The 13739-nt window shown below is 45.6% G+C and overlaps 1 protein-coding gene across 4 annotated transcripts in view; it reads left to right on the top strand.

The window, feature by feature from the left end:
- Positions 1 to 12349, top strand: part of zgc:92107 (uncharacterized protein LOC492329 homolog) — a 30825-nt gene extending 18476 nt beyond the window's left edge. For 2 of the 4 annotated variants that reach the window (XM_035662524.1, XM_035662527.1), the window contains exons 3-10: positions 1595 to 3044; positions 5255 to 5921; positions 6154 to 6246; positions 8452 to 8525; positions 8805 to 9004; positions 9679 to 9770; positions 9880 to 10049; positions 10757 to 12349. In XM_035662524.1, coding sequence (XP_035518417.1) covers positions 1595 to 3044; positions 5255 to 5921; positions 6154 to 6246; positions 8452 to 8525; positions 8805 to 9004; positions 9679 to 9770; positions 9880 to 10049; positions 10757 to 10951 — 2941 coding nt within the window. In that variant the 3' untranslated portion in view covers positions 10952 to 12349. Of the gene's footprint in view, positions 1 to 467; positions 608 to 1594; positions 3045 to 5254; positions 5922 to 6153; positions 6247 to 8451; positions 8526 to 8804; positions 9005 to 9678; positions 9771 to 9879; positions 10050 to 10756 lie in introns of those variants that run through there. The other 2 variants (XM_035662528.1, XM_035662526.1) reach the window with 2 other exon arrangements.
- The last annotated feature ends 1390 nt before the right edge of the window (positions 12350 to 13739 follow it).

The raw sequence follows: 13739 nt of genomic DNA, 5'->3' as shown, positions 1-13739 counted from the left end.
TGTGTGTGTGTGTGTGTTATTTAGGCAGTAAACTTTCTTGATTGGTCTCAGTGAGGTGGGGGCTTGGAGCATTCCCAACACCAGTGGTTGTGGCAGGCTGTCCTGGAGCCGTGCCAGGTGGCTGAGAACCAGCTGTTTACAGGCCCTGCATGGATGGTGAATCTGTGGGACCGTTTGAAGATGAGAGACTGTTTACATTCAAATTGCTGAGGTGGAGTGTGACTCACTCTATTGATGGGGGGGTGGCACAGGGTCCTGAGGGAGAGAGAGAGAGAGAATGCAGAGCTGTAGCTTGGATGACTAAAAGGAAGTTTGCCGTTGGCTCGAGGACCTCAGGGGAATTGTTTCAGCATTGTTCCAGAGAGATGTGGGGAGGAGAGGGGGGTCACTCCGCCTCTTTCTCTCCACCCTCTGCGTCCTCTTACTGCCGTTACAGCCCAACTCTCAACTGAATAGTAGTGCTCTTGGAAAAAGGAAGCCTTTGAGCACTTGCTCTGGCTCTACACTGATCTGTGTTTATGTTTGGATTTACGAAGACAGAAGGTGATCGGCTTTGATCTAATTAATTAGCCTACTGAATGTTAAGTAGAGGTTGGAGGGAGCGAAGGTAAGTCTCCTTTGCCTGCCTTCAAACTTATTTACCTGTTTGACCTTTGATTAAGCGAGGAAGTCCGTTGAGCTTGTAAATTCTGTACTGCGTCACATGTGTCTGACTCAGGCCAGCCGCCAACTGTGTCCATGCGTGTGTGTGTAATAATGCCCGCTTTAGACACACTCATTAGTTTAAGAGGGCAAGTTTTTGATCAGTTGAGGAATGAAAAGTCCTGATTGCTGGGGAAGATTATGAGGCGACAGCAGAGTGGAGGGCAGCAGACCAGAGCAGCATGACCAGATTGATGGCAGATTGTTTTACATTGCTGGGATTAGCAGTGGGCCGTTGGGTTTGAAGTTAGCCCAGCCGCTCAACCAAAAGGAGAAGAATTAACCTTTGGACCCGTGTGAAGATCTTCTCAGCTGTGAACTACTGCAGTTCTGACTGCTCTCTGACCAACCTCTTTTCATGTGGCCTGCTGGTTTTCTGTCCAAATGTTCATGCAGTGATTCAGATGTGATAATCATATGAGATAAAAACTAACATTAGCTACTTCACATAAACAAACAAACAACTACCAGCAATTATTATGTATAACATTACCCTATGTATATTCTCCAGGCCTCTGAGTCCCACATGTTAGGTGTGGATGGGTTTCAGTAAGATGCGTTGTGTTCAGTATTTTTAGGCACAACACACACTGGAGTTATTGTCTCATGGGTTTGACAAGCCTATTTTGACTGCCAGACTAAAAATGGAGTAAAGTCTTTGGAGGTCAGTGAAATGTTTGGAGAAGAATTTGTGGATTGCTGCTGACTTTTCCCAACCCTGTCAGCTTTAGAGTAGATGAAATATAGCGAATGGCTTCATGCCTGTTTCTGATTGAACATGATGATAGTACATCTATGGTACTGTCTGTTGACTGTTTATTTAGACTTTATTTAAACTTTGTTGCTTTGACTGATGTCAAATCTCATTCTGTTTGTGTTTTCTCTCCGTCAGGGATACTTCTCAAAGATGGCAGCCTGCACCTGGTTCTAAGGCAGCCATGTTGGTGAAGGTGAACAGCATGAGCCGTAGCCAACCCAACCCAACCTTACAGCAACAGCAGCAGCAGCAGCAGCACCCCCAAAACAGTGCACACAGCAAAGCCAACACCTTCACCCTGCACCCCTCTAGCAACAAGGCCCAAGGAGGACACTTAAGCTCGACCCAGGGGTACAAAACTGCCCCTTCTGGCAAAATGGCGGCCGACACGCGTCAGGCCCATCACCTGAGAAAAGCCAGTAATGGCAGCTTCTGTTTGGTGACAACAGACAGTAGCCATCCCAGTCCGCTCCTCCACAGGTCACAGACCAGCACACCGCGCCCCGTCTCTCCGCAGTATGGTTGTACTGCCCCAATCTATGATGAGCCAGTTTCAGAAAGTCCCATATATGATGAACCCCCAATAGACATGGAGGTAGAGGGGGCACACCTGTACAACGGACAATCTCTGTCTCGACTGACACCTACCCATAGCCTCCAAAAGCCCAGACACCTCCAGCACCCTGGTTCATCTCATTCAGGGTCCAGACACAGGAGGAATCCTTCTGCCTCTGACTACAGCCCAGCTGGTCTGGAGTGCATCAAGCACATGGTCAACGTGGACCCCAAACAGGGGCTCCTATCCGGCTCTCCTGTACCCACACGTGCCCCTTCCCCTACCTCCAGACAGGATCCTGTCTTGACCCAGCCTCAGCCACATCCGCATGCCCAGGCCCACTCTTTGCCCCAGGTTCGGGGCCAGATTAGGGACAGAGAGCCAGGGACCCCAGGCCCAAGTACACTGGACAAGAAGCAAAGCTGGCGGGTCCTTGAAGCTACTGTCCAGCGTGCCATGGAGGCACGACACAGCAGGCAGAGCAGCCAGGCCTCCCAGGACTTCCCCTCCTCAACCCCCCAGGCCATAGCAAACTACCAAGACTCTGGTTACTCCACTGGCCCCTCGCCAAGTCTGAGAAGAAAGAGCAGGAGGAGGGTGGGAGCCGGTGGCGGTGCAGGAGGCAGGCCGGGGTCGGTGGGAAGCACTGGGGAGCTGTGCGCCCTCAATGAGAGGCTGATGGCTGAGATGAGGGAGGTGGTGAGTCGCTCAAACACCATGAGGGAGGTGAGAGCGGGGCTGGACCCGGAGATGGGGGAGAGGGTAGTTGTACCTCGGACACGCTCCCCTGCAGACTCACTTCGGTGGTATGGAGGAAGGGAAGGGGGGTCAGCAGGAAGGTGCGCATCACGAGAGGACCTCACCCCCCGGTCACTGAGTAGGGCAGGTAACCATGGCAACCCTGCATTGACCCCTCTGGATATACCAGGGAGGCAGAAAAGGACCTTTGAAAAGGTGGACACCTTGGAATTGAGTGTGAATAGCCAGGCCAGCCTGTCCTCACCGGAGACCCCAGGACCGCCCTCCCAGGTAACCCCACCCCCTATTAGGGTTTGTATGTTGCTCTGTGTGTGTGTGTGTGTGTGTGTGTGTGTGAGGAAAACAGAAGAAGTTAAATTATTGTTAATAACAAAATAGAGATTGTAAGATAATGTTTTGGCTATTGCAATATTATGATACTTTAGTGTCTGATTAAGAGCTCAACTCTGTGTTATTGTGTGGTCTGTTTACCTCAGCAGGTTTGCTTGGATTCAGCTTTGTTTGGTCTGGAAATGCTCTGATTACTGATGTCTCTCCAGATTCACTATCAGATTAGAGAATAATTCAGTCCCACTGTTTAAAGTCATGCCTGAATAAAGCATCTGCGTATTATGGGAATTTTTAGCTGCTGCGCTTGTATTGTTTAGTGTGTCTAGTCCTCAAAGAGCTGTAAGTGGAAGAATAGACAGATTGTTATAATGGGCAGAAATATTCCTCTTGACTATTGGGGCAGATCAGATTTTATATTTAAAGTTTGCAGAGCACTAAAATACAAAGACACATATGTGGAGGAATTGGGCTTATCTTGACGTCAAGGGTCCTGGCACATGATCGAAGATGAAAGAACTATTTGACTTCTCAAAACAGTTATATAAGTAGCAGCATGTGGAGCCTGTTCCAAGATCTGCTACTTCTAATCTCTAAATCCTCTCTTGCAACAGAATCACACCCCATACATCCATACATTAAAGTGTTTCTTTCAGAAGCCGCCTCACAGCACCTCTGCCACTATAATAATGAATGTTTGATTCAACAGGGAATACTGGGATGAAAAGAGTAAAGATAATCTGTCTCTTTGAAAATAACACAGAGCATTTTGTGAGTAATGCCTCTTACATTCCAATCTTCAGTGCCAAATTTAGGCAGTGGGCAGGCTGGGCACCGCTGACAATAATGGCCACAGTCCCAGCATTACCTGTCATCATCTTACCACCGTCCATCTGCCCTGCACTGCAGGTACTGTATACTCATATGCCAGCTCTGTGCTTGGGCATCTGGGCCATGCCAGACCAGAGAGATTCAGGACATGGCTTCCCTTGGTCAGGAAGGAGGGCTGCTGCGGCCCATATGGCCAAAGCTTGGCAGGGAGATGAGAGGGAGGAAGGGGAGGCAGGCGGGTACCAAGGCTTATTGGTACCACTGTAGCTTTAGCATGTTAGACAACAGCCAAGGAGCACTGAGCGGGCCCCCTAAGTCTGTCCTGGAATGTTCTTCAGACCTGCTGTTATATCACTCACACACACCCCCAGATTATGGCTTGCTATGTATGAGCACATTTTCCATATTTTAACATTCTGTTCTTGTCGAAAGACCTTTGAACTTTCCTCAAAGACCACGAATAATAAGTGGAGAGTATTTTTTACTCTCACTGTTGTCTCAATCCATAGCACAGTATGACCATCCTGTGCATCTGTAAGCTATCTGTAAAACACTGTAATTTTCTGAAAGTAGAAGTTGTAGAGCTTGCCCCATTCCTCAGTTAAATGTGTGCATCGTTGTATTTGATCTTCTGGAGTTGACCTCTGTCACTTTAAAAAAACATCAACTCTGTACGACCGTATAGACTCTCTGCCAAAGCCGAACCTCAGATCTGCTCCATTTGATTGAGAAACCAAAAGTCCAGCTTGCCTGGCAGTCGTCAAACTCAATATTACATCAGGGTCTCATTGAAAAGACATGTCAATGCGTTTTATGTTCCATTAGTAAATTGAAGCTTTGATTCTGGCTCTGGTTTTCTGTTGTTGCTGGCTGTTTGCAGAGCATGTCTGGGTTACTGGCTTTCCCTATTAAGGGAGGTGAGGTGCTCCTTACAGTCATAAACTCTACCGCAGGGATCACAGGGAGAGCATAGAGCATAGCGTTGGTTTTGCAGGGTAGCTTGGTGGAGGAAGGGGCAGGAGTAAGGACTATTATATTGCTATCTGGTCACCTGCTCCTGAGGCCTGTGATTCCTGTCCTGGTACAATTATTTTCTGGCATTGGGAGATTAATGTGCCGATCCTGCAACAATTCCCCCTCCAGCCCCAGCACTGCAGAGCAGAGCTCAGTCGGCAGCCCAGCTGCTAGTGTGACACAGTGAAAACTCTGCAGCTGCACAGTTTGTACTTCTGCTGCACTCTTGCCTCACCCACTCTGCCTTATCCTCCCTCCTCCTCAACTCTTTCCCCCTATCTCATGTCCACCTCTTGTTCCCCCTGCAGGTGGGTACCCTAGAGCTGCAGGCTCAGTTGGAGAGCAGGAAGAAAGGCATGGTGGATGGGCGGACAGCTTCCCTGGGCCCCCACCGCCCTGCCAACCATGACAACAGAGAAGGAGTTGATGGGGCAGGAGAACGAGCACGAGGATCCTCCTTCCAACTCTCCTACGCCACCCTGCGGCAGCCCCCACCTCCCACCATGGGCATGGAGGACTGGGCCAGCAAGCACCTCAACATGCACACACAAGGCCTGTTCCGTCGGCGCGTCTCCATTGCCAACATGCTGTCATGGAACCGTGGGTCCATCAAAAAGCCCATGCTAGTCACCAGCAACCGCGCCGTCAGGAAGGAGGCCTGTGAGATGTTCAAGCTGGTGCAGGCGTACATGGGAGACAGGCCTTCCCGTCTGGACCGCCGTCACTGTGCCCTGCTCATCGTCACCAAGTGCTGGGACATGCCGGGGCTGCGGGACGAGCTGTATGTGCAGCTGGTGAGGCAGACCACAGGCAATGCCAGCCCCAGGAGCTTGGCGGCAGGCTGGGAGCTGATGGCTGTCAGCATGGCGTTCTTCGCTCCCTCGCCAAAGTTCCGCTGTTACCTGGAGGGCTACATCCAGAGACACACGGAGCCCACCAGCGACAAGAAATGTGAGTCTCAGACTGAGCAACAGGGTGGGTCAACTTTCTTTCTTTTGTACCTCCCTGTGTTGTCTGATCTTCAACGATGTTTATGTAGGCCAGAGAGATGTCTCACTTTTTAAAATGAAATTAGCATGTTCCTCTTTCCCTTCCTGTGGAATGTGAATTTAATTGAGTTAGGATGATCGTGATAATCGGATTGTCGGCCTTGTGTTTATCGAGCTGACCATCAGAAATTTGACCTTTGCTATCATCTGTTTCATAGTGACTCAGTTCATATTGGAACAGCAGGAACTGAAGCTGAAGAAGAATTCAAAGTCCAGAAAGAAGCGGAAACAGAATACAGACGAGGAAGAAGGTACGTCTCATTTACTTGCTCTTCAGTCCAAAATATCGCATTAAGAACACTGGATCCTCCATTTGTACGAGCGTATGTCTTTGTCAGAGCACAAAGTGTAGTCGGTAGGGGGAGGGAGTCTCAAAGATGTTTTTCTACTTTCTTGCTGGCTGGAGTCTCTAAGCAATGCAAGCCATTAGAAATCTAACATATCGCTCCCTGTAGAGTGACCACTCTGACTGGGATGGAAAATTCAGATGAGTGCACGCTGATGTACTTGCAGACACAATGAATGGGTTTCACAGAAAGCTGAGCTGAAAAAAATATGTAGGATGAGAAGAGAGTTGTCCCTCTAAGCGCACAATGGACCACACTGTGAGTCATATTAGCGGTCTCTCCTGTTCCTTGCATGTCAGACAGCCATTTAAGGGGAAACCTACTCATCAGCACGTGCCCTCATTAGAGCAGCCCACACTGCCAGCTCTGGTGATGATGCCACCAGAGAGGAACCCAAACATCTCACTGCAGACACCACAGCAGTGGCCTCACACATTGTACTTCAGTGACTCAGTCTCGGTGCTTTATGCTGGAAAAGCTCCAAATGACTAAGAGGTCAAAGAGAAAGCCTACTGAACAGTTGTGACTAACTCCAAAGGTCTTTCAGAGAGAGGAATCTTGATGAAAGCCAGCATGAAAAAAAGACCCACATGTACAAAAACAGCATGTGAGCTGTTGTTTGCCTAATGGATAAAGGAGCTGGAACACACGTACTTTGTCTGACCAGTGTGAAGAGAGTAGGAGTCACATGTGGGAACTGGAGGCCTCTTGTCAGCCCAGACCTGGCCTGGTCTGGGCTTGGAAACTGACTTCTGTGGGCTCGGGGCCCGGGGCTGCGTCTGTTTCAGCCTGCACTTGTATTATTGTAGATTTTTCTCATAAACAATAACCAAGACGAGACTGAAGTTGTCTCCTCAACATCCTCTATTGCCTCTGTGTTGTTGTTGTGGAGTTTAGCTTCAGCCTGGCCGTGACAGGTGTCATGCCGTTCTCAGCCTGGTACGGTACACTCAAGCTCCTAATGAGCTCGTATTTCTCCTGAGCTTTGGTTGCCTGGTTGTTGTTGTTTTCATGCCATCGAACCTGATGTAAATATAGACCACCGGTAGTGTTTAAACCCTTTCTCGCTGCAGCACTGGGGCTCTGCACTCTTGCTTTTCTCCGAGTAAGTGTACAGCCTCTATGTTGGGAGCCTTGGGAAAAAGAGACCGTCTTTGCCAAGATCAAGGGCAAATTATTGGTATGATCTCTCTAATTAGACATAATTATAGTCGAACTTGGTCAGATTAGCAGCAGTTGCGAGAGCGTTCATGGGAGTCACCTGTTTGCCATAAATCTGGGGGCTTTGACTACAGGGAACATGCTGGAAAGTGTTTGTTACTTTTTAAATCACAGCCGTGGGTTTGTCCATCTGGCCCTGGTTCGGCTAGCTGATACAGTGAAGATTCTGGGAACGGGAATGGACCCCATGAGAGCTCAGTGTTTGGTGTAAACTTGAGTTACCACAGCAATGAAACAGGGGGGTGATTTATTTTCATGAGCACACACAACGACCAAACAATCAAGGATTTCTGTTGGCGTTTTGTTTGAGAACTAGAAGTGTGCATAATCGCTAACTTTTTAGGGACTTCTGTTGCTAGTGTCTCCTTGAAGTACGACCCGCCTCAGAAAACAACATTGCTCTCATGCAGTTCACTTCCGAAATAGATCTGGGCCCTACAGTAACTGCTTTAGGGCAGGTAGCAACGAGGGAGCCTCTGTGTTTCTCATTTTCTTCGGAGGCCCTTTATGTCTGTGTACGCTGATGAATCACCTGAACGTTGGATGTGTAGGCCGGATCCTGCCTCTAAAGCTTTTGTTCAACAGCAGTAAATCTTCCCTCAGCCTGACAGTTTAGCCGAGCCTGCTCTAATCCCCATATGCCAGAATCACACCGTCAACATGTCTCTCCAATTACCGCTGCCTGCCTCTCAGACACTATTTGACATAGGGGGGGGGGGGACACAGTTTGTCCTATTTGTGAGAAATAATTCAAATCATTTATTATTTTGTGTGTTTAGTAATGTCTGATTATGCTGAAGGGGTTTACTTCAGGTCTTTGGGGTCATAAAAAGGGTGTACATATTGTCTCTGGTGGAGACTGAATTTTTCTCTTCTGTCAACCCACAGGTCTGCCTATTAGCACATATGCCAAGTTCTGCCATCGCAAACTGCAGAAGGTGGCGATCACCGGAGGCAAAAAGGTAAGCTAGAAGAAAAAGTTCATGCTACCAAAAATACGTCGCTTTCACGTGATAAAACATAGACAGTATCAGTTTGACAGTTGTGATTTGGATCTGAGTCATCCTAGATACCGTCACAGAGAGACATAATTACAGACACACTGACACAGTCACAGGTAGAGACATAAACACAGACTCAGTCATAGTAGCGCAGCTGCAGACACAGTCGTGATTAGTATCATAGTCCCTGACATACTCAGGTAGTAAATCTTCTTCTTTACTCGCCTCTCACCCCTCCAGGGTCTACGCAAGCCCACCTTGGAGGAGATCGACCACAGTAGGCGGGCCATCGTCACTCCCTCCCTGTTTGGCAGTTCTCTGGAAGAGGTGATGGAGAGGCAGAGCGAGCTCTTCCCAGACAGGAAACTGCCCTGGGTGCAGGTTCAGCTTTCCCAGTATGTTCTGGCTCTGGGCGGGGCTCAGACAGAGGGCATCTTCAGGTAAGATAGACTGAACTTGGCCAATTACATGCTGCAACTTGAGCAGCGCGAGAGAGGTGGAGTCTAGGAAATTAGAAGGGGATCTTATGTACTGTATGTGTTTGTGTGAGCATTATTGTATGTATAGTGTGTGTATAAACAAATGTGTGTGGTCTGCTGTATCCCTGTATTTAAACGTAGGCTCTCCCTGTGTACAGTACACAGAACAGACAGCAGAACAAACACCAGCACTGTTTAATTTGATACTTCATAATGTGTGTTTACATTACTGCTTAAGCTTACAAGCACGTGGGAGCTTCACATCTGTGTGTTTGTGTAGGGGTTTCTCCAGCAAATTCAATTCCGTAACATCTTGACTTGTTTAGGAAAGTGTTCCCTTTCGTCAAACCCTATACGGCTCTCCCTGTGAAACCGTGCTCCTACACGGGGACTTTCCGGAACAGCGTGCGTTGTTTGATTACATTATGTTTATTCTGTTTTTGTTTCATTCCAAAGAAGTACTGCAAACAAAGAACACAGCACTTTCAGCCACCAGGCCACATTTGAAGCCAATTGGGTGTGCATGAGTAATGGATTTGCCACAGGGCATGGAGAATCTGTACTGATAGAGGTAGAGGGCCCTCTTGTGACCGCTGAGTGTAACTGACGTGCTATTTTGTTTTTACATTTCTTAGGGTGCCTGGAGACATTGATGAAGTGAACGCGTTGAAGCTCCAAGTTGACCAGTGGAGGATCCCAGAGAATCTCTCTGACCCCAACGTTCCAGGTGAGGGAGGAAGTATTTTGGGTAAAAACATCTGGTTTCTTGTCATGTGTCGGCCATGTGTATATACTGGGTGTGAATAAGAATACTGAGTGTGTTTTGTCCCGTTCAGCCTCTCTGATGAAGCTATGGTATCGGGAGCTGGAGGAACCTCTCATCCCGATGAACTTCTACAAGCAGTGCGTCAGTAACTGTGACGACCCAGTGGCGGCCATCGCCGTGGTTCAGTCCCTGCCTGAGCTCAACAGACTGGTGCTCTGCTACTTCATCCACTTCCTGCAGGTAACCAACACGTCCACAAAGATCTGTGATCCCCACAAACAAAAGCACTTCCCCTTATTTACCCCAGCCAGGTCCCCAAAGTCCACTAACACCATCATGACCAATCTGTACAGGTTTCACCCCGCCCTTCTCTTGTGTTTCCATATTTCCTTTACTTTAATGAAGAAGCACCACGTTACCTTTGCCCCTCCCCCACACACAACCCTATTTGTAATATTGTATTCGGCCCTGAAAACAAGGTCACTAAACTAAAACTAACACAACAAACACTTACAAAACAAAAGAATTAAAATAAAAAACTGAATTAAAACTCAAAGTCAAATGATTTTAATTTTAGTTTAATCAGAAATGTTATTTTGTGTGGTGCTTATTAGAGTTTCTGCTTGTTTTTACTGACTGAAGGACACATTTACAATTTTAAAAGTAAATTTCTATTGTTTATTTCTACACAACTCCTCCTGCATGCAATTCTTGTGGTGAACATCCGATGCCTTCAAAAATGTATTAACCCTACAAAAAACTAAACCTCACAGTTGTTCAAAACTAAAACTAAACTCATTATAACATTTAAAATAAAAACACGAAGCCTTTGAGCTCTTGGATAACTCAGTGTGACTACACACATTACTCACTGCAGGTCAAAGGTCAGCCTGTACACTCAGCCTTGCTCACTGCTTCCGCTCTCCTTCCACCCTGGTTATCTCTAGGTATTCGCTCAGCCATCCAACGTGGCTATAACCAAGATGGACGTAAACAACCTGGCCATGGTGATGGCCCCCAACTGCCTTCGATGCCAATCGGACGATCCACGGATCATCTTCGAGAACACACGCAAAGAGATGTCCTTCCTGAGAATGCTCATCGTTCACCTGGACACCAGTTTCATCGAAGGGGTGGTGTAGACACTGTAAAGCACAGAGCCCACCTCAGGTGCTGAATCAGCCCTCCAGCATCTCCAATTACACATGAACAATCATACATAAACACTGTTTCTGTTCAGACCACACTGGAAACTCTTGGGGTGAGATATTACACCTCTTACGACAGAGAGTGAAAGCAGCTTGGACTTTGGACCCTGGTTCTCACTTGTTTTCTAACTGAGAGACAGTACACATCATGTTAGGTTTCACTGTGTTTTTTGATACTAAAATCAACAGTGACGGCTTTAAAGTGGCTCACTTTAATGACTATTTTCTAACCCCTGCATGTGAAAACAGATTGACTCTTTCATTTCTTACTGACTGGGTAGTACTAGTTTCATTGGACAACTGGGCTGTGTAAAGTCAGTCTTACAGTATTTACTTCAGAAGTATTCACTTGCACAACAAAAGTAAAGAAAGCAGCGTCGACACTGCTTTTGTTTTTTTTTCACTCTGGTTTCATTCAAGCGTGTTTGTGTGTGTGTGTGTGATTGTCAGCGAGTGAACGAAAAGACACAGCCTTCTTTTATCGTGTACAGAAAAAAAAAAGTAAAAACTCTTGTAATGGTGTCTTATTAATAAGCTTGCCTGTGCTGTTTTCAGTAGTTGTACTGATAGCTGGTCTCCTCGTATTTCTCTTTACGAGACGCAAGAAGCTGCGCCCCCGCAACTATTTTGACAGAGTACAGAGCCGTAATTTCAAAGCACATACTGGAAGCATGTGCAGAAAGCTCTTTGTGACGGATGGTGGCGATTTTCTTCTAAGAAAACAAACTTGGAAGTGCTTCGATTTTACAACTCTACACTCAAGTGAAGCCAGACAAGAGTGTTTAATTGCAGTTTATGTCATGTGGGAGGTTTGTTATTCAACTGATAATACTCTTTCTCTATTATCTATAAGTCCTTCAGTTGGAATAGTGTTCTCTTCTGTTTGTGGTCTGTATGTTTTTTGGCTCAGGTCTTCTCATAAAACGGGTGTTGGATGTGATAACTGTACACGGCCTCCCTCACAGACTGACAATTGGATCCATCTACCACAAACCCCTGTACTGAGAGTATTGTTCAACTGTCAAGCACTATGAGAATGTAGATGAAGCTTTTTGTCTCTCAGGCTTTGCCAATGTAAATAAATTCTGCGTGTAAATAGTATTAACTCTCTGTAAGTGTATTCTAATGATCCAGGTTAAGGGTGAAGCTACATGTTGCTGTAAAGAGCAAAAGTGTTTTTGTAATTAACTTGTTAATTTCTCTGCTGTAACCGCCTGCCTTTTGAACATAGGACTGATTCAAACCACTTTCCGTGTGTGTATATGTGTGTTTGCATACCTTCTTGTTATAATATGGAATGGCTGTCCATAAATAAAGGTTTGTTGAATTGTACATCGGAGGCCTCCTGCTTATTTTTGGGGGTATGTTTACCTACAGTTTGAAATTAGATTACAGAGAGGAGACAGGAAATGGGGGGGGGCAGGAAGCTGCAACCACATGGACAATGTCACCAGCCAACATTTAGTTTGTCTCTTGTAAAGAATACGTTACATACGGTATTTTGAATTAGCTGGTATGACAATAATTATTCAAACCTGCAAAAAGGCACTTAATGCAGTGATTAAATAAAATGTTGATGTAGCAAATGAACTCAACAAACACAAAGAGATCAACAAGATTTAAACTAAAATACCTTCAGGTGACTGATGTATTCTTAATTTACCTCAGAACATTGTTTAAGGTTATTTGATTGATTAGGATTTTAGTCTAAAATGTTTATAGGTGAAATTTAATGATATTTAAATGATGTTTGTGTATTTACACCTCAAATGTGGCCTTAATGAATTAATAAATACATTATTTATTAAAAGTATTATATATGAATGTTTAATAGTAAAATCAAATACACAGTGTAAGGGGTCTCAAACCCCTAAAATTCACAAAATAATATGACACATTAATTCATCTGAATCTTAAAGAGAGTTAAAATCAAGGGTTCAAAAATAAATGATACATTTTAAGGAGGTATTCATTTCTCAGTGCACCAGTATTTCTCTGAAAGGGCTTTCAAAAAGGTGCACTTGCAATATGTAACACAATCAGACGCAGGAAATAAAGGCCTGGATAATAAATAATAATTTAGACACACAACAGAAATCCTTTTTCCTGTTGTATCTGCGACCGTACAGGTGAAAGGGTTAGCAAACATCAGCTCATCCGGTCGGCACATATTAAAGCTGTCTGTCCTTTCATGCACATCACTGCCACCTGCTCTCTCTGCCGCTCTGTAGCAATCATGTACCTGTCCGCCCCTGGTGAAAAGCTGTGCAGGCACTGTAACCATGACAGCAGAGTTAGACGACCTCTGGCCTCCGTCTGCGGGACTGCAACAAGTTAAAGGAAACACACTCAGGAGGGAAAAAAACAATGACAGCCTCTTTAAAAAAAGAAGACATGTTTTTATTTTCATCATCCTGACTGCAAACACATTGGCCATTTCTTTCTTTCAATGGTATTTTGAAGGAGAAAGATATAAAAGATTAATAAGAATAAATAAATAGAAAAAAAATAAAAATAAAATAAAGTTAAATAAATAAATAGAAAAATAAAAACACATTGGCCATTTCAAACAGAAAAGAATGGCCCCAGCACTAGAGTTTATATTATTATATAAATATAAAGTAAATCTTTAAATGGTGTACGTATAGTCTTTATTAACGTACTGATGTGAACAATCTCTCTGGATCCAAATATATATCCCATGAATCTCTCTCTCTCTCTC

This window comes from Morone saxatilis, unplaced genomic scaffold (assembly GCF_004916995.1).
Source record: "Morone saxatilis isolate NCDOM2014 unplaced genomic scaffold, NCSU_SB_2.0 Contig18, whole genome shotgun sequence".
NCBI lineage: Eukaryota > Metazoa > Chordata > Actinopteri > Moronidae > Morone > Morone saxatilis.
This window is presented reverse-complemented; position numbering and strand designations above follow the sequence as displayed.